The sequence below is a fragment of the Sporobolomyces koalae genome (genome assembly GCF_050403365.1).
Source record: "Sporobolomyces koalae JCM15063 DNA, S_koalae_JCM15063T_v1_ctg6, whole genome shotgun sequence".
In the NCBI taxonomy this organism is placed as follows: domain Eukaryota; kingdom Fungi; phylum Basidiomycota; class Microbotryomycetes; order Sporidiobolales; family Sporidiobolaceae; genus Sporobolomyces; species Sporobolomyces koalae.
This window is the reverse complement of record NW_027481765.1, coordinates 587,645-614,459: the sequence shown is the minus strand read 5'-3', so window position 1 is coordinate 614,459 and position 26,815 is coordinate 587,645. Positions and strand designations below refer to the sequence as shown.

Genomic DNA, 26,815 nt, shown 5'->3' with positions numbered 1-26,815 from the left:
CCGCAGCCCCCCCAGTGAATGACACCCCGTTTCAAAAATAATTGTACCTGTTTCTTGGCCAAACCCAGAAAAAGCTAAGTACCCCTACCGCCCGTTTTTTCCCCCCCCCCCCCCCCCCCTTTCCTTTCTCGCCTCGAGGATTGCACCTGACCATGTTCTGGGTTGCGTAGACTTCGCCGATGACGGTTCGTGCCCTCGAGACTCTCATTCGTTTGTCGACCGCACATGCGAAAGCTCGTCTCTCGCCGGACGTGCTCGAGGTCGATGCACTCGCAGCTGAATCGATCCTGCGATACGCCTTGTACAAAGAGGTGATCAAGGTGAACAAGAAGGGGTCTGCGCAAGATGGTAAACGGAGGAAACTCAACAAGAGGAAGAAAACGAAGCCGAGACGCGACAAAGGCAGTGACGAAGAGTCGAGCAGTGATGAGGACGATGATGATACTAGCAGCGATGAAGATGGAGATGACGCTGGAGCTCAAGGGCAGAGGATGGAGATGCCTCAACAGACGACTCCGGCTCGAACGAGTCTCGCTCGAGGCGCGAAAACGGGAGCGAGTATGGGCGGACAACAACAAAGTGATGACGAAGATGAAGACGAGGCAGATCGAGATGCGATGGAGGCGATGGACGAGCTGGACAGGGACATTACTCCTCCGGCAATCGCGACCGAACAAGCGAGACAAGTCGAACAAGCCAAGACGCCGGAACCTTCAACCGATCTCGACCCTCCTAGGTCAGTCTCTTGCCACAAAAATGGAAAAATTTTCAGTACTGACACGTCCTTTCGCATTCACAGGTTCAAATTGTTCCAATCTCGCCTCGCCGCCGTGCGCAAGCATGATCGTTACAAGAACACGGACCAATTCACGCTCGCCGAGATCATGGAAACGCTCAATGGAGATCTTCCCGTGTCGGACCTGTTTGGAATCGGAGAAGCTGAAAAGTACCTCGAGGTCATGGCGAACCAAGATGACTCTGTCATTACATACGATGGAGGCGTGATCGTAAGTGTTCTTTTCTCTCATAGCTGCAGCTGTTGCGAGATCGGGTGTCGATCGAATTTGTTCTGACCCTTCTTCGATTCTTCCAGTACTTCTAAACCTCTCGCGGAAGGAACCCTTTCTTTCTTGCCTCTGAATTGTAGCAAATTGTTTCTGGTCTAGTCTGGCTCAGGGTATACGTGCGTGTGTGTGTGTGTGTAGCTGTTGTGAAACAATACCAAGGTTGTTCCAGAATAACCTCGACATTTTCTGGACCTCTCTAGAGGAGCTCGCAAACATCCATTTCAACGAGGTCGAATGTGAACAGAAGAATGATTTTGAATGTTGGACGCGTACAACGATTGCAAGCAAGTGAGACTACCGGGGGGTATCTGTACAAACGAAAGGATGCCAATCAAGCAATTATTTCGAAACCAGGTAAAAAAAAACAGTGGAGAGTGGAAACTGAGGATCATTCTCGGTACTGCTTGTCCACGTCCGTCAACCTGAATAGATATGATCACCAAAAAAAAAACGCAAGTAATTGCTCAGTCAGGCATTCTTTGAGAAGAAGAAAGGAAAGGAAAAAGAATGGTTCTTTTCGCGTACGGGATGTATCTGACGGCAAACAGTCTCTCTCTCGTGACGGTACCATCTCGATGTTTGTCAATCTGCCAGATATGTTGTTCTCCTCGATCAGGTCCGACTGGAACAAACATTCGTCCAGGTTTCGCCAACTGATCGATCAAAGCTTGAGGGAATTCAGGAGCGGCCGCGCCGACATGAATTGCTGAGAATTTTCCATCGTTTGAACCCAAGTGGGTACGAGGTACTCCAATTCGACCGTCGGCCACAATGTTCGTGATCGAGGGGCGTCGTTCGGTCGAGTTGACCCCAATGTCGAGATGGGCACGAGTGGTAGGATCTCGAGAGAGGTTCTCGAGTCCTTGTTCGACGATTCGATCGAGATGATCGATTCCGAGTACGGATCCAGTGGGAGAGACGAGTTGATGCATGATCGAGAGCAAGTAGGCGGAACCCGAGCCTGCCAGTGAACCAGTGGCCGCTGAGTACGACCCAAAAGCGAGACAACTGACTAAAGAGAGTCGACTCTTTCACGTACCTATGTCGAGCACGCGAGCTCCTGGTTGCAAGAAAGGCTCGAGGTTTTCGATTGCGCTGCAGCAGAAGATGCCAGGTCGGCCGAAAATTGAGCTCCTACCGAGAGGGGCGCGAGGGGCTCACTGTGCGTGCATGTGAGGCGCACTGATCGTCGCTCCAAAGCTATATCGGTCAAGTTGGACTCGTTTGGGGTCAAAAGCTGTACGCAGGGGGTTAAAAGTACGGGCGAGGGGTCGAAGCGGCTAAGGTCGTACCCGATTGTCTGTGGCGAGTCTGCGTACGGGTCCGCGCCCCGAGTGATCGGGACATAGTACTTGCGATCTACTCGATCGAATGCTTGAATGATTCTGCTCGTAGGGGGCCATCCAGGAGGTGAGCGATTCCATGACGAGCAAGGAGCGAACGAGTCAGAAACCAGAACGAGGATCACCTCGGGGTTCGAAGGATCCGATTCTGAACGAGGTTCGCCACGAGCTCAGAGTTGCTCGAGCCGGAACACGTCCACGCCATCCTCGGGGGCACGGCAAATTAGCGAGTGAATTCGGGACGAGCCGAAGAGTGGGGGCGAACGAATTCGGCACGCTCGCTTCCTACTCGCTGAAAAGCGTCGTCGAGCAGTGCAGATCCAACGGTATCGGGTGTGAGCTTAGGCGAGCGCGAGGGAGCGACAACCGAGATTCGGTCCTGCGTTCGAGTCTCGAGCGCTCTCGCGCCTCATCACCTTGTCCACACTGGGCACTCGAGCATGGCATCTCGACTGCCAGCACGCATTACAAAACGTGCGTCCTTCGCGACTCTTGCCAAGTCGCGAGCATCGACAGTTGTGCCTCGTGCCGCGATCCGCCTCGCCTCGACTTCATCGCGCTACCCGTCTCTTGAACCCGTGCCGAAACGGGGGATCAAGATTGGCCATGTCTTCTCGGCGCTAGCTCTTCTCGGTTCGTACCCCAACCGGTTCTGACCGTCGCCATCGCTAGCTGACTCTCGCCGTGACCTCATATTTCGACAGGCATCACGGCCACCTCGTACGGACTGTACCAGTTTTACTCGACGTTCACCGTGTACCCCGATTCCGACACACATCCGATTCGATCCAAGCTGCGCGCGGCGATCCGGGCCGAATCGAGCGCTGAGTACGAACGCGCATCCGCGTTCTTCCAACAGGCGTACGACCTCGCACTCGACCTGCACAAGCAGGGACAACTCGCAAGTTCGACCGACCGCGAAGCGAGTTTGCTCAAACTGAGCGGGATCGCAGTTCGATGGGGAGGCATGTGGGAACAGGTCGGACAACTGTCCAAGGCGATCGAGGTGTACGACCTCGCGTTCCAACCGATTGCACATGCGCTCGAAGAATCGAAAGCTGCCCTCACTTCGGGATCCGCCGCAGTGGAAGAGGTCAAACGGGGCGCAGGCATTGCCATGAAACTGGGAGACCTGTGGACCATCCTCGGGATCACCACCCTAGGCCTGGCTCAGGAGGCAGAGAGTGAAGCCGAACGATACTACGCGTGGTCGGTCGAGGAACTCATGCGCCTGTCTCTCACGCCCGAGCAGAAGCTCAAAGTGAAAGAATCGATGGACCGTCAGAACGCTGGGACCTCGGCCGAACAGGCACCACCCTCAGCGACCGCATCCCCTGCGAAAGAGGAAGACAAGGGCGTGGACCTGCCAGATTGGGTTGCCGAAGTCGAACTCGTTGCCGCGTTCGAACGGTTGGGAGACCTATACTCTCGGCAGGGCAGGATCGAGTACGTCTTTCCCCTGGTGCAATCATGCTCGACATAGATTTATTTCTGACGTCCGACCTCGTCGCACGTCTCAGGCTCGCCCAACCTCTGTTGCTACAGGCGATTTCGACCTTGTACCCTCCACCGAAGAAAGACGCTGCGCGAGAACCGCCACCTCCGATCGCGCGACGGTGTCATGCAGCGACTCTGGTACGAACATCTCTCGACGGGAGGTAGACCAGACCTCTCTCGGAAGCCGAGCTGAACCTACGATTGCACACAGATGAACAACCTCTCGTCCTCACTCGTGACGGCGCCTTCGCCATCGGCTCAAGCGATCGAAGCGTCGGCGCAATGGGCCCGACAAGCGTTGAACGTGTCCAATTCGTGCAAGCGCGAAGCTGACAAACACAAGAGCACGAACGCGGTCGTGCCCCTGCGTGAACGGGAAGAAGTCGAATGCGAACTCACGGCCGTGGTCGCGTGCTACAACCTCGGCAAGCTCGCAGAGGTAAGTAACCCGACTGTGAACCTGTTGGGAATACAGCTGACAGAGAGATGATAACGCTCGCGCAGATGAGCAAGGACAGTGTGGTGGCGGAACAGTGGTTCATCAAGAGTGAGAAGCTCGCGACCGAATTGGGATTACGAGATGCGGCCATGCAGGCTCGAGAGAGCCTCAGACGATTGAAGCATCCCACCGTAGCACAATGAGGGAAAGACTCCAATGAGATAGAGGAAAAATGTAAATTCGCTTAGAAACCAACAAGTTTGAAGCGAGCGATTACGATTGCACTTTTGATTACGATCCATTCGCTCGATACTCTCGGTGAGCGCTCGCTTCCTTATCAACTCTGTGAGGTCGTGCCCGTCGAGATCGTGCTGTGCTGTGCGCCAGCTCTCGCGCGCCAGAAGACGCGAGGCGAGACCAGGGGCGACTCGAACGCGGACTGATGATCAACCACACGACACACCCGACACCCTCCCGGTTCGCGCGTATTGGCCCTCCCGTGGACAATACAGTCGCACCATATCTAGCACCGACAGCTTCTCGATCAGTTTGGCGAGCGCGAGATGAACTGACACGCTGCTTTTCGTTCGCCGATTCTCTCGCTCCACTTGCTCTTTCTGCCCTCCCATTTACCTCGATCACGACTCCCGTTGTGTCCAACCACAGTACTACATCGCAATGGCTTTGAAGCGCATCAACAGTGAGTTCCTTGCTTCTCGGCTCGCCTCTCGAGCCTCCTTTCCCGCTTCGATCGAGTGACTCATCCCATCCCGTTTGTGCACTGCAGAGGAACTCATCGATCTCGGACGAGACCCGCCGTCGTCGTGCTCGGCCGGACCTACCGGTGACGACCTGTTCAAATGGCAAGCGACCATCATGGGGCCCGTACGTTCTCTCGAAGAGACCCCCCTTTTCTTCCTCTTTTAACCTTTGCCTATCACTGACGATCGATATTGCTACTCTCTGTCTTTCAGAGTGACAGTCCGTACAGTGGAGGAGTGTTCTTCTTGGCGATCGCGTTCCCGACCGATTACCCGTTCAAGCCGCCCAAGGTCAACTTTACGACCAAGATCTACCACCCCAAGTGAGTCGCTTGATCAGGCGCGACTCGGGCGTGTATAGCTGACTCTGCGCAATGTCTCTCCAGTATCAACGCGAACGGTTCGATCTGCCTCGACATTCTCCGAGAACAATGGTCCCCGGCGCTCACCATCTCGAAAGGTACATAATTTTCATTCGTTCACCCTTGTCACTAGCACAGGATACTGAAGGAATGGACACTCGTGATACAGTGTTACTTTCGATCTGTTCGATGCTGACCGACCCGAACCCGGATGACCCTCTCGTTCCCGAGATCGCCAACCTTTACAAGACGGACCGACCTCGTTACGAGTCGACCGCGAGGGAGTGGACTAGGAAGTACGCAATCTAAATCAGCATCCCTGAGGAAGCTGTTCGCTTCCTTGCCCCGTCCCCCCCTCGTCCTTCTCCCCCTCTCTCTCGGAAGGTCTCACCCCTTCGGTCACCTTCAGTGCTCTTCTTTTGCGCCTCCCACTCTCTCTCTCTCAAACCCCTTTGCGCAACCGTACAGAATTTTTTGAAAGAAACTTCCAATTCTCCTACTCTCGTCGGTTGCCATTTGTCCTTTGGTTCACACATCGAGAGTCAAAGGTAGCAATGATCAGAGCTCGATAAAAGGGGATTTGCAACAGATTCAAATGAGAGAGCCCCACTGCGAATCGATCGCTTTTTTTTTTCGTCGCTTGCACCTCGTTCGAAAAACAACAAGTCGAAGAAAAGGGTATTTCCATCGTTTGATTCAGCTCTTTTCTAGGTATAATTGTTCCACAATGTCTTCAAGACGGAATAGATCTGAAAGAGAAAGAGACGCTCGAAGATAAAGTCAGCTTGATGAAAAAGAGGGTAGGTGATCCGGTGACGTTCAGCGGACATACCGGAATGAGGTTCACTAGACACGACCGAATCAAGGCGTGGTTACTGAGTCAGCCATGAGCGGTTCTCGAGAAAGCGAGAAGAAGGAGGGCAAGACGACTGAACTGAGTGCTGAGAAAGCTTTTGAGTCGTGCAACAACCTCTCGAAAAGAGTCAGTACAAGCGAAGCCGTCTACGATAGGTTTTCTTTGCCACACGAGGGGTAAGAGCTAGGAGCGAGACTTACTGGTTCCGAACGTCCAGCTAAACTCCATCGAGCTCAACAAGATCGTGTTGCCAGCATTGAAGTACAACGCGAAACTCGCGAGCATCCACACGACCCATACTGTGAACGATGCACCGAACACGAGTTGCGGAGAACCAGAATATTCCATGATCGATTGTCGTTGGAACCTGTGAACGGCGGGATTGAGTTTTTTCCCTGTCAAAGCCGAGAGACGAGACAACGGTTCATAACGGACATTCCTGCCAAGTCTTTCACCTGTCTCGACAGAGTCAGATTCAGCACGTTCAGAGTCGCATGTTTCGGTTTGACCTACCAGGTGGTTCATGACGATTGCCACTGCAACGGCCTAATCCCTCGCAGCTATTGCTTCAGCTCGAGCAGTTCTCGTCGATCAGGAAACTCATAGAAAATCCCTGAAACGTACGACTGCCAAGATCATGAAGCCAACATCCTGAGAAATAGGCAGAACAGGCGTCAGATTGAGCCTGCAGTACGAGAAGGGTTCGTAACTTGCGGTTAGGATAATCAGTGAAGCGACATTCCCTAATCCTTTCGTACCTGGAGTCGGAATCAACATTCTTTCCGGTCAGTCTTTCTATCTGAAGCGACTTTTGCAAGAGGGAAGAGATGAGAACTCAAGTTACGCACAATCTGCTTGAGCGAGTGAAACCCTTGTCGAGCCATTCGCCCCTCCGAGGATCCCAGTCATGAGTGCAAAACTCCACAGCAAGATGGATCCAGTCATGCCGAGGTACAACATCCAATGAGATCCGCGGATCCCACAGATCCCTCGTTTCTCTTGATCCTCAAGCGCATCGACCAACAAGTCGGGATCGTCTCGGATAGCACGTCTCAATTGACGTTTCCGACGACGCAAGAGAGTCCGTTTGGCTTTCTCATTGTCGTCGTCGTCGGAATCTCCACCGCTTTCGAGACCTCCCATAGCGGCGAGCACAATCGATTCAGCGGCTTGACTACGTTCTTGAGGGGAATCCTGTCCAGTGACGGCCCAAGGCGGGGAAGCTGCAATCGCGGTCAAGGGAATGAGAGACGAGAACGCGAGGAGGAGGGCGTAGGCAGCGTGAAAGAAGTCTGCATACAAAAAAATGTTTTCTTTCGAGTATCAGCTTGCGAGCGGAAGAAGTCTGCGCGCTATTATGCTAACCTAGCTCTTTCGAATTGGTCAAAAGGTAACCAAGCAGGACGAGAGCATACGCATTCGCCTGGATCAAATTGGTCGTCTAATCGAAGGAGTGGCGAATCAGGTATCGAAATTACGACTTGAGCGCGCGAAGCAAATCGATTCGACGTAAGACTGACCAGGGCCGTTGGAGCAGATGCCGGCGACAATGCGATAGCTGTAACTGTCGATTGCCTTGTTGATCAGCTTTGCTGCAAGCTCATCCTATCAGAGAAACTCCCTCCCACGCTCACTTACTTGACGAGAGGGAAGAGAACGCTAGCGAGACATGTCCACCGAGTCCACTGATTCCGGTGTTCGGGCAAATCCTGAAGCACATGATCTCGTGAGCGGGGACCTGACCTGACTTTGAGCGGATGGACGCGTGACTGACCCGCAACACACCTCTCCCGTTGGGTCGGCGCACCATTGTTTGATCGTCAGCTCGGGACACAACGTAGCAAAGTTGGTGTCTGCTCGCATTCGAGCATGGAAGTAAGATGATGCGAGAGCGGAGCAAAGTGAATCGGGGAGAAGCAAACCTAGGCGAACCGGGCGCCAAGAGCTCAAGCCGCTTCCTTCCGGACAAGTACCGAGGAATTGCTCAGACCTCAAGCCTCTTCCGACTTTAAACATCGCTTCCTACCAGCGCAGGAGATACCTGATGCCTGTGTCAGAGACCCCTTGAGCTGGATCCGTGATTCTGGCCCAACTTGCCGCGAGGATCAGCCTATAAAGCCAATGCTAGATGCGCACGAGTGAAACAAAGTATTTGCATCTAGGGTGATGTACAAGAGCACATATTGTACGGTACGGACGAGAGCACATATTGGTATCAAGGAGCGTACCGGAAGGAGGACTGGTCCGTGCGATACATTGAGTATACCTTATAGTTATTTGTTGGCGCGAACATAGGAAGGCTGCTTGAAAACATTGGATACACGCCGAGTCACGCGCGCGTCTCGAGATCTCGATTTTTCCAAGTTCGCCGCGCGTTTTCTCCACCCTCCCTGTCTCTGACATCGTCTCTCAACGCGTCCAATCTTCTCGAAACCAGAATTACGCATCGAATATGAGCTTGTCTAGCGCTCAGGTAGGTCATTCATCACACTGTATCGTCGGCTACACGATCGCTCACTGCCTCTGAGTGCCCGCAGATTCCCTCGACAACGACAGCACTTTCACCCGTCAGAACGACTGAGGTGAGAAGCGCGCAGCTCGTATCAGACGACCTCATTCGCTCTTACCCATCTCTGCATCCAACGGCAACCCGCTAGGAAGAAATCTCGGAAGCAGAGCGGGGCAGCCGTCGAACTGGAGGAACCCGGTCCGTGCCTCTTCTCGTGCTCCTACATCTCTCCCACTGAGCGAAGCTGACCTTGCTTGAAGTGCCCTCCTTCGCCATGCGTAGAAGATGAGCCTGCGCAACCCGGTAAGAGCTATGCCCTCGTTCGGCAACTCATCCTCCTCCTCTCGAGCTGACTGCTTGGCTTGTCATCACCTGCAGTAACACTTGAGGACATCGAAGAAGAAGGGCGAGCTCTTATCGTCGGGATGGGGGAAGAAGACGACAGCGCACACGCACTTTCCGAACTGGAGCGATCGACTCACGAGTATCGAGCTCTGTCCAACGCCAACGGCGCCCTGTCGAAGTCGACAGCCAAGTCCTACCTCGCTCACCTAAGAAGCTACGAATCACACTGCTTGAACCACTTCGGCGATAGGATCCTCGCCTACCCCATTTTACCGGCAAAAGTTGCGCACTTTCTCGAGGTCAAAATGACAAGTGCGAAAAGGGGAGGTGGAAAGTTCAGTGCGACTACCCTGTCTCAAGTGAGCCAGAAGCCTCTTCTCTGCATCCTCTGCCTCAGATGAACGAAACAGCTCACTTTCGTATTTTTCCAGATTCTCTCGGGACTCGAAAAGGCTCGCGACGACACCGCTTATCAGTATCCCACCGTCGAGAGAAGGATCCTGCGTCACGACAACCGGATCCGCTCCCTCGAGGCGTCTTGGAAACGAGATGCAGCCGGACGAGCCCTGAAGGGCAACGTTTCGAAGGCAGCGGGAGGAACACAAGAGCGAATCAGAGACGACCAACGAAACAGCATCTTTGATTACTGGTTCGAACGATCGAAGCCGTCACAAGTTGCGCATCTCGGCACCGATTTTCGAGATCTCGCCATGTTTCAGGTTTCATGCGTTTCCGCTCAGCGTGGCGCGAACACGCGGGAGCTCGCCTGGTCCGACATCGGATACCACGAGCATCATCTTCCTACCGCAAACACGAAGGTTCCGACACTGCTTCTTCAACAGCCAAGTGATCGATTCTTCTGTCCGGCGACAAGGGCACGAGGCTCAAGAAGAACAAGAAGGAAGAAAAAACGTGGGACTGCACTTGTGGGATATGATGCCTCCATGGATACGCATTGTAGTCGTGGAAGCGAACACAGAGGCAGTACTGGTAGCGAGCTGTGCGGACAACAAGGGAGCTCAGGAAGCGAAGCGTCAGACAGAGCGCCGAGGGCAAGCGCAAGAGGTCGCGCTTCACGAGCAAGTGGAGTCAAGGGCAAAGCCGCAGGGCGACAGGAGGGTGCGCGAGGGTTGTGCTTTCCACGCTGCTCGGTGAAGGCGGGCAGCAAGAGGGAGTCACTCTGGACGTGCTCGCTCGGAAGTTGCTTTGGTCGGTGCTGCCGGGTCCGTTCCGATTCCGAGTCCGAGTGTACAAGAGCGAGACCTAGCCGGAAGGCGCGAAGGAAGACAGTGAGGCAGTACTTGAGTTGTGTCGTTCTATCAAAGGAAGGTACCTGCGACTCAGCAAGCACCTGCGAAGTTCGAACTGGTTTGTTCCGCAGTCGACCCCACGACGGGTCACCTATCTCGACCGGAATTTCAGTCACCGCGCGGCTTGCCTTGTTGACACTGATGTGACTCTGTACCGGCCGGTCATCGACTCAACTCCTCTTCTCTTTCGCCCCCTCTCAATCTCGCTGTCTTCCTGCTTTGCCCTCGAGTCCTTGACCCTTGCGTCAGGCCCCTGGTGGCCTCGCCTTCTCGCCTGTCATCTCCTTTGCGCCCGCTTACGACGCCAGCTTCGCGAGTCGACCACGTCGCCGTCCTCGACCACGATCTCGTCGGAGCCCACGCTCTCGACTTAATACACGCTCGCAGACAGTCGGGCTAGCTTCGACTTTGCCTTGTTGGCCAGCGCTGCGATGTCGTTCGAGGCCGCGTCTCGACTCGCGCTGTGTGTACTGGGTAGCTCTCGCACTCGACCGGGCTCGTTCAGTGCGCGCTCTCGACTCGGCTCGAAAGAGTTCAAATGGTGAGTAGCCGCGAGGGTTGGCCGTTGTCGTTATCGCTGGTTCTCCGGTTCGTTCTCTCTCCTGGCGCCTTGTCCCGCCCTAATTCTAGCCGGTCCTCGTAACCCGCCGCTCGGCTCACGTTCGCTTCGTTCCTATCCCGCGACAACGTTGTAGACCCTCGTCGTTCTGTTCTGGTCGATCCGCACCAGTTCAACGTTCTTGTCGCTTCGCGCGGGCCCCCAGGGTCGTTCTGCAGCATAACTGCTTTCTACGCTCTCTGCGCTCTCTACGCTCTCTGTGCTGTCTTGGGCTCTCTACGCTGTCTTGCGCTCTCTAGTCTCTCTGCTCGCGCTCTCCATTCTCTCTGCTCACGCTCTCTAGTTTCTCTGCTTTCTCTATTCTCTCTATTCTCTCTACTCTCTCTACTCTCCTTACGGGTTCCTAGGGTTGAGGTTCATACCAAGCGAGTCCGGGTCCAAGTCGAACAGTGCAATCTCGTACCAAGTAAAGCCTTTGCGTCGTGAAAGGACTAGGGCACAGGGGACAGGGGGTTCGTGCGGCGAGTGGGGAAATGTCAAACCGGAACGCGTCTTTCTCCTCACCTGCAACTTGATCCTCGGTGAAAGCCATCGGAGCGCCTCGGTCTCGATCGGCAAGAGTCCTGGACCCGCGTTACTTCAGCTGCACCGGCTCCGTCAGCGTCCGGGAGCAGCGATCGGCAGGTGCTCACCGCCCATCCGCTCTTCCTCCGCTCTCGCTTCCCGCTGTTCGCGCAGCAGCGCGCTCGTCGCTCGCTCCTAGCGACTACGCGCTCTCCAAAGTGCGTGATCTCCGAGGTCGTTTCTCACTGGCAGCCCAGCCCTCGATTACCCCTCTCGACGTTCGCTTCATCCCTTTCTCCCGCGTATCGGCACCCAGAATGAAGCTTCGCGTGCGAAAGCCGGCGCCAGAAGCACCGGTAGAGGCACCAGCTCCTCGAATCAAGCGACAAAAGGTGGCCGAGATCAAGACAGAGCCAACCGGGGGAAGCGACCCCCAACAATCGGCACCTTTTCGCCCTCCGGGCTGGGGGAAATCCCGAAATTTCCACTTGCCAGGGACGAATGAGCCCTCCAAGGATTTGGAAGGCGCTCTTCGTGGTCGGCCGGCCGTCGCAACTCGATTGGGGGGACCACCACCCCGGTGGAAGGCCCAAGAGGTTTCTCTGCGCCGCCTGTGGGAGGCAACTGCCGCGGAGAGACGGTCGTCTCTGGACAAGGCTTCGAGTCGCGGCGAGGCATCTGCACCGTCAGATGCACGCGACTGAGCGACGGCCGCTATCTCCCGATTTAATCTTTCGCGCCTCTCTCCTGGGTCTCTCCCGTACATCTACTTGCCTCCTTTCGTCCTTCTCGTGGTTTGTTTGTCCAAGTCCGTCTGTCTGGTGGCTTCTTTGCCTAGTTTGTATGTCTTCTCGTTTGTATGTCTACGTTTAAAACAGCACTCGTACGTTTCTCGATTTCACGACAGCTGTCACGCGAGCGACCGGCCACTTGGGGACTGCGGCGTTCACTGTAAGGAGCTAGTCCCTGACAGCTATAGACCTGCATTCCAGGCAAGCAACATGAACAAGAAGAATGCTTAAAAAGAGACCAGGAAACTTGCGAGAAGTTCTGCTCGGGCCTGTAATTCTTAATGCATTCGCGAATCGGGACTGCAAGCTGAGTACGCACTCTTGTACAACTTCTGTAGATGTATTGGACGATCGAGAGACTGCAAGCCAGTCAGCCCCATTCTTTTCCACCCTTTCAGCTCTCAGCTTCTTGCCAGTGAGGCGAACCTGAATGGCACGCTTGAGGATCGTCTCGCTTCGTAGTCAGTCTTCCGACACTTGCTATCAGATTAGGCTGTCGGTCAAGATTGACTCGACCCGAATTGCTCTTTTCTGTCCCGAGAGTCTTTTCGCAAACTCTCTTTCGTAATCACCCTCGGAACAAAGTGTCTTCGGAAACATTAGTCGTAGCAAAAAGCACGTGTTCAAATAGTGACCTCGTGGAAACGTCGTAATGAACAGTGCTACTGCGAAGGTGTAATTGGGGATCGAGAGTGGGTGAAAACTGAAAACCTGAACGATCCGTTTGCAGATGGCGAGCGGCGCCGTGGCGAGCGAGTGCATAAAAGAGCTCGCTCGCCAGGGCGCCGCTCGGACACTCGCCAGTCCAGTGGAAGCCTCTCTCGCCGCTCGCACTCGTGCATTTGGATTTGGCTTTTGGCTCGTGCCGCGCCGGCAAATCCGTCGCTTTCCCTCTCATTCACAGCGCTTGCACACGACGAACAAACAGCGGTTGAGAAAGCGAGAAAGTCACAGATATACAACAACATCAACTGATACAACAATATCAACGGGTACAACAACATCAACGGGTACAACAACAGCAACTACAACGAAGCATTGTCGTCCTCCTCGTCGGAATCCTGAGTCTCTTGTTCCACCCGCTTGTGAACCTGTTGATCCTCCTCGGCCTCCCTCCTTTGCCGTTCTTGCTCCCTCGGATCTCTGTGCTCCTCCTCAATCATCCTCGCCTCTTCCTCGACCGGGTCCAGTACTTCCTCATCCGCTGTCTCACCCGCGCCTTGGCCCCGCTCCCTCGTCTCGGCCCTCTTCTGATCTCGCGCTTCCTTGAGCAAGTTGGCGACTCCATCTTTCGAGAGTTGGGTCAGGTATTCTTGCTTGCCGCGGATCGAGTCAAGAGCTCCCAGCTTTTGCCAAACAATATCCCCGATCCGCTTCATTTCCGCATTCGTCTGGAAGATACGCCCCAAGAGTGCGGTCACTTGATATCCGAGAAGGTCTGTCGATTCGAGCGATTCGAGCTCGGTCTGCATCCCTTTTCGGATGACGTCGAGTCCTTTCCGGGCCGTGTTCATGGCGCCGACGTAGTCTCGATGTCGCATCTCGCCGCAAACGAAACAGTATTTTAGCCGGAGGATTGGACTTCGCTTTGAAGCGTTGTCGCGATAAGGGTGAAGAAGGCTGTATTTCAGGGCGCTCGAGGTCAGCAAGCACGCGAGCGACCAAAGAGCGAGACAGAGTGAACTTACTTCGCCGAACATTCGGGTTTCGGACAGAACTTGGACGTGAAAGCCTCGTTGACCATCAGGAGCGTCAAGTCGAGATCTTGACGCGCCTTGACAGCCTTCAAGAAGGACTCCACGCCTTGTTTGCCCTGGCCGATCCCTACGTTTCCCTTCGATGTCTTGTCGGTCGCGCCGACAATCACCAGGACCAGCGACTTTTGCTTGTCTTGGCGACGAGGGTACAGCTGGTTGACAAGCTGTGCGGCGCTCGAGTCTTCGACGCTTCGGACGAAACTTGCATTTTGCAAGCGTCGAGTCGATACCGTCTTGTCCTCGACGTCGAGGAGACCCGGTTGAAGAGCCGACGGAAGACTGTACCAGTCAGCGCGGGACTCGACAAGTCCTATCTCGGTTGGGCCTTGTCCAGAGGGGTCCGACAGAGAGAAGGATTTTGCGAAGAGGGTGTTCAAGCCTCCTGCCGGCAACGGCGCACCTGATGAAGCAGAACACCCAGACAACAGTCAACGTCAAGAACCAATTTCGTCAAGGGGCGAGGCACGCTCACCGATGAGTAACTGCGAAATCTTTGTCGATTCGCGCAGCTCAGCATCCGCTCGGACGACTTTCGAGTCTTCCCGCTTCCTCTTCTTCTGGGCAGTACTGCCTTGCTTGAAGAAGATAGTTTCCTCCCGACCAATCACGACACCTGCCACGTATTGAACCGTGCCGAGGTCGAAGCTCGTCAGGTAGACCCTGACGTCCTTATCCGACATGGCCTCGTCGGACTCGCCCTCGGGTCCGCCAACACCGAATCGCTCGTCGAGAAGCTCGAGAGCCTGCCGTCCTTCGTCGAGTGCGCGACTTGTTCGGGAATCCGGGAAGGCCGGATCCGGGCCGCGCCTTGCGAGCAATTTGGCATGCTCGTCGCGACGGATCGGCTTGTCCGACTTCGAGGTCCAGTATTCGTCGTTCAGGCCGATGGTCAGTCGAGGCGCATTTCTCGGGGCATCGGCGGCTCTCGGGACCGGCACGAAGAACGGGATCGGCTTGACCTGCAGATCCCCTTTCTTCTCGCGAACACCCTCGAGCGTGAGGTGTGCCGCGGCATCCTTGAAGCCCGGCTTGTTGACCATGTTTCCGAGGGACGATTTGAAACCTTTACCGACTGAGATGAGAGAATCAGCATCAGCACAATCACATCATCTAAACGAGCTCCGACAAGTACGTACTCTGTGTTGCGTTCGAACGAGCTCCGGTGCTCGTCAGCTTGGTCGGGTCGACCAAGTCGAACTGGATCCTCCCGTCATCGAGAACCGTAAAGTTTCCCGTGGGGAGACGGGAGCCGAGTCGCCCTTCGAGACGGAACCACAACTTCACGAACTCGGACGCCAGTTGCTCGAATCGCCCTTCGAGGATTTTGCACATCTTCGGGCGGTCGAGTGCCTCGCTGTCGTCGAAGACGCGCACGTCTCGGCAGGCGAGGTTCAGACAGGCTGTCTCGAGTCGTGAGGCGCGCTTTTCGTCGTATTCGATCTCGTAGATCCGCGCGTTTGGATTCGCGGGAGAGCCGATTCGGACCGTACCGTCGTGCACCCCTCAAATGAGCATGTATTTGGCATTCTTGCGCAGCAGCCGAGAGAACCGGTCGTGCTTGAGCAGCGACTTTTGCAGATTCGCAGCTCGTTCCTGCGGAGAAGCCCTTTTGCGAGCGCCGGGAGCGACGGGAGCGGCGGGAGCGGCGGGAGCGGCGGGAGCGGCGGGAGCGGCGGGAGCGAGAGGCGTTGAGAAGGACGAGTTGAACCGAATGATCGACTGACCAAGGCGGTCAACTCGCTTGCGGTCCAGACGCGGGAGGAATTGGTCCTCTGCCGAGATTCCCTCTGTCCTAGCATCTGGCAGACAGAGGCGCCCAACGATCGCTGGTGTTAGGGTGACGCCGCGCGGTTCGAATTCCTTCATTCAATTCGTCTCGTAATCAGCTGTTGTTCAATCGCAGGTTCATATAGAGTAGGAACTCACAAAGTAAGAGAGTCCGAGCAAGCCGTAAATCTCCAAAGTGAAGATCTGCAGCTGCACACTTTGCGGTTCGGATTTGTCAACGACCTTCTGGTCGCCGTGCTCCATCCAGTCGCCGACCAATGCGACGAACTTGTAGTCGTCCGAATCCGCGCCGAGCCGACAAGCAGCGTCGTTGAATCCTGTCTGGAAGATCGAGGCGAGCAAGGGGAGCAAAGCGGCAACGACAGCAGCGCAGGAAACGGGTAACCTCAGTCGCTCTTGCAATGAGGATGGCGACCAATCGATATCGCAACAAGCGACTTTGAGGAGTCGGCGGAACGGTCCGACCAGTGCGCGCGCCAACGTCTCCTCCTGTTCCTTCAGCTTCTCGTTGTCGGTCAGGTTGACCGCGAGCAGAGCTTGAGCGACGATTGAAAGAACCCGAGCGCTGTGCGACTTGTCCTTGCGTCTTCCGGGATCGCTGACTGTCGAGAGGCCGCTCGCCATGAGCTTGACGAGTTTGAGTTCCTCCGCCGAGAGAGATGACAGGGTCTGCTCGAGTTCACGCGGAAATTGGATGTCGAAGGGGAGAGTCTCGCGAGCTTCAGACGGCTCTGGCAACATCGACAAGAGGGCCCGGCACAGCAAGACGTGGACTTTGCCGATACGGGCTTGAACCGCCAGCACAAAGTTTGAACCGCACTTCGCAAAGTTCAGCTGATATACCGTCGACATCGAAAGGAGGGGCGAGCTGTCGATGTCGTCCCGTTTGCGTTCGATCGCGACCAGAAAGTCGATCGGTGAGCGCTAATGGGAACGAACCGAGGTCAGCAGCGAAGTCGACGAGGAAAGGAAGCCACTTACCTCAGCTGACGTTCTGCCCCAGTACTTGTCGACTTCATCCTCGGTCACGTTGAATTCGACTAATTTGTACGTGATCTCGCCGCGCGCTTTATTGTCGAGCATGCGTCCGTGACGCTCGACTATATCCGCGACTTCGTCGTGTGTTAGGATGCGGCTGTCGACACTCGACTCGCAGATCGCTTGCAGACCCGTCTTGACCTGCAAGAGGTAATCCATGAACGCATGGCCTCCTGCGAGCAAATCGGCGAAACGAGCAGGGTGCCATCGCGCGGTCTGTCGGAGGACAATTTCGAAGAGGTTGCGGACATTGATCAAGTCGTCGCGAGCCAGAGGGCCGATGGTGTCGAGAACAAGCTTGAGGTCGCCGGCGAGATCTTGTCCGTTCGTGGCCGTCGATTCTGTGCAGCGCGCGTACAAGGTGCGCAGATGAGCTTGCCGGTCAGCTTGAGCAGAAGACTCTCGCGTACCTGTAATCTCGGTCTTTCGATAAAGACTCGGGTTGTTGTACGCGACGACGCTCCGCCTCGCAAAGTTCTTGGTTTTGAGCCCCTTGCCATCTTGGTTCTTGGGCGGCATTGTGACTCTCGTTTGTTGATGCGAGATGAGAGTGCTAGCGAAGAGGTGGGCGCAAGGGAAGAGGTGGGCGCAAGGGAAGAGGTGGGCGCAAGGGAAGAGGTGGGCGCAAGTGAAGAAGTGGTAGGTAGAAGGGAGAAGAGAGAGAGAGAGAGAGAGCACGGTAGGGCGCGTGCGCGAGCTCGAGACGCTTTCTCCGGCGGCAAGTCCGACGAGTCTTGCACGATTGGCTGCCCACGGACGCGAACGGCAGCATCGCTCGATTCGCAGTATCACCAGATCTTGACACCTTGACCCGACATACCCCGGATCCTCAGGCGAACTTGCCCTCTTTGCGTTTGCCTTAGCTCACTTGAGCTCGCACCTCTCGACCGCCGATCCATCTCCCCTTGTTCGCCTTGTTGCGCACGCCATTCTCAAATATCGCACAGCACGATGGGACAACCTGGACTGTGGGAGCTCTGTCGTGACTGGCAGCAAAAGATCGACAAGCAAAAGGCAAGCGAGGCAACGCGAACGGACAATGTCGACGATCTCCTACTCGACTTTGAATCAATCGACCAAGTCTGGGACCATCTCAAGAAGAGACATCCGGCTGCATCGTGTCAGTACAGTCCTTCGAGATCTGAATGCATGAGGTCCTGACCCTGTGCTTCTCTCTTCAGTTGAAGTCATCAGCGATGGCAACGCTATGCTCTACTCCGAGCTAGCAGAGAACCGCGAGGTCCTCAAGTCGGTATCGGCCGAAGAGGGCAACCACGGGTTACCCCTCCGTACGCGTATTGCAAGGCGCCTCGAGCTGGATTCGATCTATGAATACATCGCTAAAATCGAGACCGGCGCTCCCAGTGATCTTGTACATCACCGAGTCTGCGTCGACGCCAAGTCGATGCGTTCTATCAGCAAGCTCGAAGCCGAAAAAGTTCGACTCGAGCCGCTGGTACAGGTGGTGGTCGACAAAATCTTCAAACACGAGGTTCAAGTCGCGGACGAGTCTGAGAGGAAGGATCGACTAGAAAGAGTTTGCTCCCAACTCCTAGAGGAACGTGGAGCACTGTCACTCCCGACGTTCGACGATGTACGCACTTTCTCTTGTCCCTGCGTATTTCCGCAACCACTGATGATGCTCTCCTTGTGCGTTGCTAGCTCAATAGCAGCGACAAGTACACGCGAGATCTCGCTCGAGCCATCATCAACCGCGTCGATTGCGTCACCGCCAGTCGCGAAAGCGACCAAGCGATTCGAGGGCTGCTCGTGAAGAATGGAGACCCGAACGACCAGCGGATCGCAAAATTCGTCCCCCAAGGCAGTACCGACGAATCGGTGAAAGCCGCCGAGACTCGAGCTGCCGGCTCCCTCGATGACGATGCGTTGATGCAAGACCCCCCGAGCGCTACCTACGCTGATTCGATCAAGCTCATTGTCTCAACCGACTCGGACCACCTCCTCCTTCGCCGCGCTTCGAGCGCGCGCTACCTCTTGGCCTCCTATTATTCGACGAGCAAGAAACAAACCAAGTGGCGCCTCGTCGACTTTGTCGTCCGCGACAGCCAAGCGGAATGGTGTTTCGCCTCGGTCGAGGAGCAGGTTTTCGCGACTCAACTCGTCGGGTCCGAGACTTCGTTCGGGACTCTTGGAGTTGGCCTCAGGAAGTGGATCGAGTCTTCAAAGGCCCGTGCGATCCACTCCGACTGGGAAGCCTGGAGGCGAGCGTTGGAAGCGCTAGATTCGGGCCAAACTGTCACGGATGCTGCTCTCGGAATCGAGACGCCAATCGTGAGTGAAGTGAAGCTTGGCGAGCTCCTTCACGGTCGGATCAAGCAGTGCTGGCCAGAGAAGAACCTCGAATGCAGGTTCAACATCAGGACCCTGCTCGATCGACTCGCGAGCCTGACAGCGGCAGTCGATCCGACCCCAGGCATGACGAAGCCTCAAGTACTGGCGGATCTTGCCTTTCCGAAGCTCGAGCTCGCTTTGCGGGGGGAAATGCGACGGACAGGAGGAAGCAGAGGAGACCCCTCGCAACCTGCGAATCATTCCTACACGGCCCTGCGTTTCCATTCTCCTGCGACGCCCGCTCAGGGAACCTCCAAGCAAGTAGCACCTCCTGTCGGAACCGGTCCCCGCCATTTATCGTCAGGTCTAGCTGGATCGCGTCAACCATCGACCTGGTCCAAAACGGTCGTCAAGACGCCCGGTTTGTACCGCGACTGGGCTCACGAGAGCGCAGAATCGACGAAGGCTCTCGAGCAACAAGTCGGGCCGGTGCCGCAGGAGGGATCGCCTGCCGAGGAGATTGTGCCGAAAGTGAGCAAGGACAGGAAAGGCAAGAGGAAGGCTGTCTCGTCCCGCCACAAGAGGTAAAAGAGCAAGGGTCTGCTTGATGGTCGAGGGTCTCTGCTTGCTCTCTCCTGGTTAGTGCCAACACCATGTTGTAATTCGTTCCGTTCCCTTCAGGCCTGCTAGTATGCTGGCAGTGGACGGTCTTGGCTTGTTGGAAAGAGAAACTGAAAGAGGTGAGACGCTGTACCCCATTTCTATCGAGGGTCTGCAAGCAGCTCCTATGGAAGCTTATATGAGCAAGAAGAGTCGAGAGCATCACTTGCGAGAAGAAATGTTCCGCATATTCAGTTGACCGACCCATTCCTGGGCTCAACGCCATTGCCCTCGCCAGCAATACCTCGGGTTGCGAAACGCTACAAAAGCAGATATCGTTACGACTCTCGAAAATATAACCGAGTAGGCATCGAGCACCTTGCTCGCCACACTTGCACATGCTTCATGCGCTTTCTGCTCATTGCAACTCTCGGGGCGCGAGATTGAACAGGCCGAGGTCGCGACTCGGATCGAAAGAAGTCCAGTCGGGTCATCCTAGAGCTACCTGATACAATACAGTCGTCTGTTTCTACTCGAGACAGTGCGACAAATGATGCCGACCAGTTCGAAACGGGACACGAACGCATGCCCGCGGTGCGAACCAACCCGCGGCCGGTTTTGTGCCGAATTGCAGCGGTTGAAAAGATTGCCGAAAGGGGAGAGCTATAAGCATAGAAATGGGAGGAAGGGCGGGATGCTGCAGAATTGAGACAAAGACTGTAGTATCAAGCGACATGGTTGATACAGCGCAACTGGAAAGGGAATCGCTGCTGGCTCACCTCGTGCTGACGGAGTCGTTTCGTGGCAGCAGAGCTTCTGAAGCGTGACCTTGTAGCGGGGGCTGAGACGAGGAGAAAGCCGGTCAGCTCGTCGCCCAACCAGAGTCCTGCAAAGAGCCGTGTTGTACATACTCGGAAGAACTCTGTGCGAGTAGTCGGTGTATACCTGCAGATCGAAAATGAGAGACTGAATACATGGCTCGTCTTTGAGGATTTGTAACGAGCGCGAGTGCCGTGCTGTGAAAAGTTCATACAGCAAACGAGTAGTCGTACTGAGAGGTGAGGGCATGAATTCGCTTGCACCAGTGGCCAGGTGGAATAGGGAGGGATATTTCAGCTGAGCGCTGAAGGAGAAAAGGCTCTCTGGCCGTGACGAAAGCGACAGGTGCGGCGAGGTTCAGCAAATCGTGTTATTCGACGGCCAAGGACTCTGAGGAGAATGCAAGAGCTCACGAGCAGTCGGATCCTGGCAACACTCGACTCAAAACAGATCAGTTGTCCGAAAATTCGCACACTCTGCTTTCCGCTACCTCAGCGCACGGAGGGAGATGCGTTCGTCCTTCCCACTGCGTTTCGAGTTGATTCAAGTTCAGGGTCGGTCGGCTGGATCGTAGACGGCTATCGGGATCAAGGACGCACGAGCGCTTGGTTGAATCGAGGCGGTTTGAGGGCCCCAGGGGGAGAGGCTGTGCGAAACGGGCAGCCGAAATCCCCACTCTATAGATAGCGTCACTCGCCAAGAGAGCTGAGAGGCGTGTGTCGTCGGTGCGGAATGGTCACGTTCGCGTACGCAAAAGGCGGGGAGACTGCGCGAGGGAATTATGCTCGTCCTTCTCAATTCCCCACAGGCATCGTATCGACTTGGCTCAAGTTCAGGGATAATCAGCTGAAAGGTAAACTGCTATCGGCGTCAAGAGATCACGAGCGAGTGGTCGCGTTGAGGCGGATCGCGGGGGAAGAGGCTGTGCGAAACGGACGTACGGGCGAAATCCCCTCTGACGTCGATCAGCACGAACCGCCCGTTTGCTCTCGTCGCTCCGTAAACTACCGCGGACCTTCTGAGGGGAGAGAGATTGGGAGCTGGGGGGAAACGATTCTGCTCTTGCTTCCCTTCTCTTCACTCCACCTCTGCCGGCCTCCTTCATGGTCTTGGAGGTGTCCAACTACCTTCATTCGCGAGTCCCTCTCTCTCTCTCTTGACCCTTCACACGCATACACACTCTCTCTCGGCGGTCTGTCCTCTACTCCTGGCTCTCGCACCCCTACCCCCTTGTCGTCGCCCTGTTTCTCCTGTCTGTCACCGTCGCTCACCCTCTTCCTCTCCCTGTCCCATCCATATACAGCAACGACCCTATGCCCATCGTCTCCTACCGATGGATCTAGCCTGGCTCTCAAGCCCCGCCCCCGGGGTGAGCTCGAACCCCTTCTCTTACTCGCCAGGCTCACGCTTACACAGTGATCGACTCCAGCTTCAACAGCCCAATCCCCTCCCATCCGCATGGCCGATTCAACTCGACCTTCTCCGTACCTCTCTCGAAGCAGACGCGTAAGTTCTCGCCGGTGCTGTTGCTCACGAGCCCACGCACTAAACATGCATCTTGTCACAGTCACCGCAGACAACACAATTGATCTCGTTCTCGGACACCCCCTCTTTTCCTTGCCCGGCTTCATGGTCAGTCTTCTCTCCGACCTGTTCGGATACCTGAAGCTGACGTGCATTGCGAGCACAATAGCTGAGCATCGACAGGGGACGGGTGATGGACCGATTACAGATTGCTGGCCCGACCCACTTGTCGGTGCCGAGGGCGCCCTTTTCTTCAGGAATTCGGGTGGCCCGTTATTGAACTTAAGGTCTTGCGAACTTTGGTGCAATACATTGAGTAGGGTTCCGAGCTGAATGAGCGCCTAGCTGGTACGCTGACATCGAGCCTGGCTTGTCGAGTTCACCAAGCTTGTAGGTAAACGGTTGACGAGAGGGCTCGCGCGCGTATGCCTCGGAAGGATAGCAGTCGTTCGTAAGAGCCGGAGACGGGAAGCTCGGTGGATAATCGTACAGATCGAATGATTGCGGTCCAGCGCGATCGTAAGGCAGATTAAAGTCAAACTCGAAGGTGCCCGCGATGTCGGCAAAATTGACATCCTGGTGCGGGTGGGTCGAGCTCGGTGCCGAAGTTTCTTGCTGGGGAGTGGCGTATACCTGAGGAAGCGGAGGAGACGGCGGACGGCGCAAGCGGGGATTCGCAATAGGTCGGTGCGAGCTCGCAGAAGAGGCGGGCGTGATGGCCGAATATTCGTCGCTTCCGAGGGGGCTGAGCGAGCCTTTCTGGTGATCGTAAATGTCGTTGTCGTCTTCTTGCTCGTTCACAAATATCGTCTTGTCGACCTTGGACGCGTCGAAAACGCTACGAAGCGAGCGCGGGTCGAAGTGGGCCGAAGGGAGGAAATTGTCCACCTTGACTCGTTTCGTCTGACGACTTTGTTCTCGTTCTGCCGCGAGTAGCGCCTCCTTGTCGAGCAAGAACTTGAGCAGCCGACTGCCTTTCCGACATAGAGTCTGCGTAGAATCGAGCGTTAGCTTTGCCGCGTTACCTGATGCCAAGCGCTCGGTTCTGCTCACGGAAGAAGAAGCCTGTGCCTCCATTTGCTTTTGGACAGCGCTGACGATCGATCGCAGATGATCGACTTCGGCTTGATCCGGAAAGGCAAGCATGTCGATGGCAAGCACGATCGCTGCGTTTGTAGCCTTGTATGTCAAGCCGCCCCATTTCTGTCGATTGCACGAAGGGGAGCGATACACGGCGAGGAGGATCTTCGAGTATTTGACCGCTTGGTCTCGCGAGTACTGAAAGGTTTTGTCGTTCCCGGAAAGAACTGCAAAGAGAGTCGGACGATCTCGGGTCAGCTGCGGAAGCTAAGGCGACTGGAGCAAAGGACAGGACTTGCGCAGCCAAGGTCGATGCAGTCGGATGTACTCGCCGGTCAGACTGACCATGATCATGCTGCAAACGTCGAGGATTACACTTCAGCTCGCGAAATACAGGGGACATGGGCATAAAGTGAGCTCACCAAGCCCTCATTTCGGTAACGGTCACATGAGTGGTCGGTCGGAGTAGGGCGCCCGAAGGATCGAATCGCAGCTTGTAACGTGACGGGATCCCTTCACTGAACTCGTTCAGCTCAGCGTCGAGCGCCAAAATCTCTTCATACGCAACAGGGTTGATGCCAAACGCTCGATCGTTCTGGTCATGAGGGTGTCAATACTTGAGCGAAAGTACCGCTTTACACTGACGTACCATCTTGCGAGCAAACACAGCGAGCTTCATCCTGACCAGCAGCGATGTCATCGGGGTCTCTTCAAACTTGATCTTGCGCTTCTCGAGCCCAGCGCGAGCCGCCGCCTCGTCAAGAATTTCGTGGTCGTGGCAATCCAAGGGGAGCTTTGTGTCGACATTGTTGAGATCGAAGACCGCCCAGGTTCGACTCAGACTAACCGAAGAGAGGATACAGCTGTACAGCATGAATGGCCGTCAGCGATTTGGCAGCTGGAGTGGAACAGTCGAGACGAGCGTACAGCATGAAAAGGTTCCAGAAAAGTCGCCGCCTTTCTTCTGCTTCCAGGAAAGTGTATCGTCCCGGAGTTCGATCCGGGTCGCGATGGAGACCGAGGGAGAGGGCGTTTTGCACGACGAGGGAGAGCAGCCCCATACCGGCCCCAACCCGTTCACCGGTTGCGATGAAGACGAAGAACGTCGACACAATGATTGTCGCTCGCACAGCTTCAACCGAGGGATTATCGAGAAATCTTCCGCAAGTAAGCGCAAGCATCGATCCTTCGAGCCAGTGGTCGACAACTCTGTCCTTGTTCTCGGGAAAGCCGTCCCGCTGCGCCCTTTTCGGGGGCATCATGGACAAACCTGTCGCGATGATGCCAAGGAAAGTCGCGATGAAAAATGGGTCGATCGCCTTGTTCCTAGCATCCTCGTCGGGTATCCGCAACGCCGCATCGAGCGAGCGCCACTGTTCCTCAAAGGTGGACAGGTGGATCGGGTGCGCATACCACGAGACGTAACCCATCCAGTACTGATATGCTGAATGCGCCTGTTCTCGTGTCGGTAGGTACTTGAGCACGTCCGAAAGAGATGGCGGAGTTCCGGCCAGAGCGGCGGTCCCGAGGGCTGCCGGATCCGGCTGAGATGATACGCTCTCTGGTGGCGACCGTGGTGAGTCTCCCACTGAGAGATGTGCTTCCGAGGGTAGACGTGAGTGAACACCGAGAGAAGGTGATGAAGCCGTGCTGGGGTTGGTCGAAAATGCGGGTGCCGATGCGACCCCGAACTGTTGTGGCATCGTCTTCAAGAAAAGTCTCGCCTCGTCAATGAATTGAAGTCCTTTCTGGTTGCCCGGTGCCCATGGCGCACTCGAGTCATTGCCACTGCCTTCGAGAACGACGAACTCCTTGACCGCGAGTTGTGCGATTCCTTCGCAAAGGTCATTCGCTCGAAGATCCATCGCGTGCGTTGGTTTTCGAGGACGGGCTCGGGCCTCGGACGTCGCCGATGATACTTCGTCTCGACCTGATCTTGAAGGAAAAGAGACGACACCGGGGGACGCTGCTGTTTCTGGCGTGTGTTGAGATCCTTCCTCTTGATGCCTCTGCGAAGTGAGGTATTGAACAAGAGACTCGAGTCGGGCGACCTATAGCATCGAGTCAGCGGGATGTCGAGACATGGGAAAGAAAGAACCTGTTGCGGCGCACTTGATCACGCAAATCCTGGGTATCGGTTTCGTTTCTACGGCTGTACAGGGGCTGTGCACCATCCCACGAGCAGTCCTCTTTCTGTCCGCGCGACGTGCACTGATCACACGGATCTGCACGATTGCATCTGAGCTTCTTCTTCCTGCACTGGGCGCAACTCGCTGGTTTGCGGTTGCGCGTTCGTTTCGCCTTGCCCGTCAGGTCGGTACCGTCCATCTCGACCCCGCTATGAGCTCTGGCACGATCGCCGTCGCTCGTCTCGCTCGAAGCCTGTCGTTTCGAGCTCGAGCCGGTCGCATGGGTAGCGAGAGGTGGGCGGGAAGGTTTCGTCAAGGAGGCGCAAGATTCGCGGGCAAGGTCGTTCGGGCGCGAGTCGGACAGTAGTGGAGACGATTTGGACGAATTCTGGAGAGAGTTGCCGAGTGATTGATGCGAAGGGGGGAGCGGCTGTGTCACTCCGCGAGTGGGGGATATCGGGGTGCGAAGGGTCGGATCGGGCGACAGTCGCGGACGATGGGGCGGCGGAGGTGGGTAGGGCGGACACGCCTGACCCTCGCTGTAGCTGTAACCGTAACTCTGATTGTCCATCGCGCTCCACTGGCCGGTCGTGGTCGATCGCGAACTGCGTATTGTTGTCGATCAACTCGGTATCATGAGGGGATGATCTTATCGCTGGATAGAGACTCGGTCATTGACGCACCCTGCCTTTCTTTGTCGTTCACGCGTCCGTGTAGCCCGGCTGTATCAGATGCAACGAGTTGGGCACCTGTCGTTGGAGCAGCAAAGCCCGGCCCTCGGAAATCCGGCCCCGGTAAATGAGACTCGGAGACTCGTAAAATTTATTGAGGCTCACCGGTCACCTCGCCCGGGCTGATTCGACATCTATGTGCTCGGCAGACAATGATCTCGTGCACAAGAAGTCTTTGTCATGAAGGATTGGGCGACTCCGAAGGCCGGAGACACCAGTGTTGCCGTTCTAACATTAGTAAGCTAGAATAGAATAGTACGATTTTTGAGGCGATTCTAAGTAATTACTAACATGTAAGACAATTAGAATCCAAAATTGCTCAGGAACGCTCAGGAACGCCTTCTGAGTGCAATACAAAGCGATTGGGTAGCTACGGAAATTTTAGAGAAAAGGAACGGACGAAGGATGCGAGAGAGAAAAGAAAAGAAAAAGAGGATCGAGCGTAGAGGTATCTCCCCTCGTAAGGAAAAAAAGAAAGCCCGCCGTCGATTCATGTTCTGAGCTGCCCATTCGCTCCCGCCACGCCTAGCGCTTCTGGCTGTACTAGCAGTGCCCGCTGCATCTCCCAAACTTTTCTTTTTTGCGGTGACCTTTTCTACTTATTTTCTAACAAACCCTCGACCGGAGGTATACTAACTAGCTTTCTAACATTAC

The 26,815-nt window shown here is 55.5% G+C and overlaps 9 protein-coding genes across 9 annotated transcripts; 4 read left to right on the top strand and 5 right to left on the bottom strand.

Annotated features, from left to right (window-relative positions):
• Window positions 1-179: 179 nt before the first annotated feature.
• On the top strand, window positions 180-1,102 carry JCM15063_004017 (uncharacterized protein; the record flags this gene model as incomplete). Its single annotated transcript, XM_076677061.1, has 3 exons — window positions 180-736; window positions 800-1,007; window positions 1,094-1,102. 3 exons carry the CDS (start codon window positions 180-182, stop codon window positions 1,100-1,102), a joined length of 774 nt encoding a protein of 257 aa, XP_076536043.1.
• A 353-nt stretch (window positions 1,103-1,455) lies between these two features.
• JCM15063_004016 (uncharacterized protein) lies at window positions 1,456-2,615 on the bottom strand (the record flags this gene model as incomplete). The annotated part of the gene is made up of 6 exons (XM_076677060.1): window positions 1,456-1,489; window positions 1,593-2,028; window positions 2,107-2,162; window positions 2,229-2,267; window positions 2,360-2,452; window positions 2,536-2,615. 6 exons carry the CDS (start codon window positions 2,613-2,615, stop codon window positions 1,456-1,458), a joined length of 738 nt encoding a protein of 245 aa, XP_076536042.1.
• A 235-nt stretch (window positions 2,616-2,850) lies between these two features.
• JCM15063_004015 (uncharacterized protein) lies at window positions 2,851-4,549 on the top strand (the record flags this gene model as incomplete). Its single annotated transcript, XM_076677059.1, has 5 exons — window positions 2,851-3,043; window positions 3,115-3,856; window positions 3,931-4,045; window positions 4,119-4,346; window positions 4,412-4,549. 5 exons carry the CDS (start codon window positions 2,851-2,853, stop codon window positions 4,547-4,549), a joined length of 1,416 nt encoding a protein of 471 aa, XP_076536041.1.
• Window positions 4,550-5,024: 475 nt separating this feature from the next.
• Window positions 5,025-5,778, top strand: JCM15063_004014 (uncharacterized protein; the record flags this gene model as incomplete). The annotated part of the gene is made up of 5 exons (XM_076677058.1): window positions 5,025-5,046; window positions 5,134-5,231; window positions 5,321-5,430; window positions 5,494-5,567; window positions 5,639-5,778. The coding sequence occupies 5 exons, from the start codon at window positions 5,025-5,027 to the stop codon at window positions 5,776-5,778; spliced, it is 444 nt and encodes a 147-aa protein (XP_076536040.1).
• Window positions 5,779-6,508: 730 nt separating this feature from the next.
• Window positions 6,509-8,188, bottom strand: JCM15063_004013 (uncharacterized protein; the record flags this gene model as incomplete). Its single annotated transcript, XM_076677057.1, has 9 exons — window positions 6,509-6,692; window positions 6,761-6,780; window positions 6,839-6,871; window positions 6,950-7,083; window positions 7,174-7,617; window positions 7,691-7,766; window positions 7,846-7,889; window positions 7,964-8,034; window positions 8,100-8,188. The coding sequence occupies 9 exons, from the start codon at window positions 8,186-8,188 to the stop codon at window positions 6,509-6,511; spliced, it is 1,095 nt and encodes a 364-aa protein (XP_076536039.1).
• Window positions 8,189-13,428: 5,240 nt separating this feature from the next.
• JCM15063_004012 (uncharacterized protein) lies at window positions 13,429-15,492 on the bottom strand (the record flags this gene model as incomplete). The annotated part of the gene is made up of 4 exons (XM_076677056.1): window positions 13,429-14,023; window positions 14,092-14,560; window positions 14,633-15,232; window positions 15,297-15,492. 4 exons carry the CDS (start codon window positions 15,490-15,492, stop codon window positions 13,429-13,431), a joined length of 1,860 nt encoding a protein of 619 aa, XP_076536038.1.
• A 171-nt stretch (window positions 15,493-15,663) lies between these two features.
• JCM15063_004011 (uncharacterized protein) lies at window positions 15,664-17,505 on the bottom strand (the record flags this gene model as incomplete). Its single annotated transcript, XM_076677055.1, has 4 exons — window positions 15,664-16,020; window positions 16,087-16,872; window positions 16,930-17,327; window positions 17,397-17,505. 4 exons carry the CDS (start codon window positions 17,503-17,505, stop codon window positions 15,664-15,666), a joined length of 1,650 nt encoding a protein of 549 aa, XP_076536037.1.
• A 432-nt stretch (window positions 17,506-17,937) lies between these two features.
• JCM15063_004010 (uncharacterized protein) lies at window positions 17,938-19,866 on the top strand (the record flags this gene model as incomplete). Its single annotated transcript, XM_076677054.1, has 3 exons — window positions 17,938-18,106; window positions 18,168-18,580; window positions 18,649-19,866. 3 exons carry the CDS (start codon window positions 17,938-17,940, stop codon window positions 19,864-19,866), a joined length of 1,800 nt encoding a protein of 599 aa, XP_076536036.1.
• A 2,637-nt stretch (window positions 19,867-22,503) lies between these two features.
• Window positions 22,504-26,001, bottom strand: JCM15063_004009 (Zn(II)2Cys6 transcription factor; the record flags this gene model as incomplete). Its single annotated transcript, XM_076677053.1, has 7 exons — window positions 22,504-23,211; window positions 23,275-23,528; window positions 23,601-23,656; window positions 23,724-23,896; window positions 23,951-24,164; window positions 24,229-25,352; window positions 25,414-26,001. 7 exons carry the CDS (start codon window positions 25,999-26,001, stop codon window positions 22,504-22,506), a joined length of 3,117 nt encoding a protein of 1,038 aa, XP_076536035.1.
• Window positions 26,002-26,815: the final 814 nt, after the last annotated feature.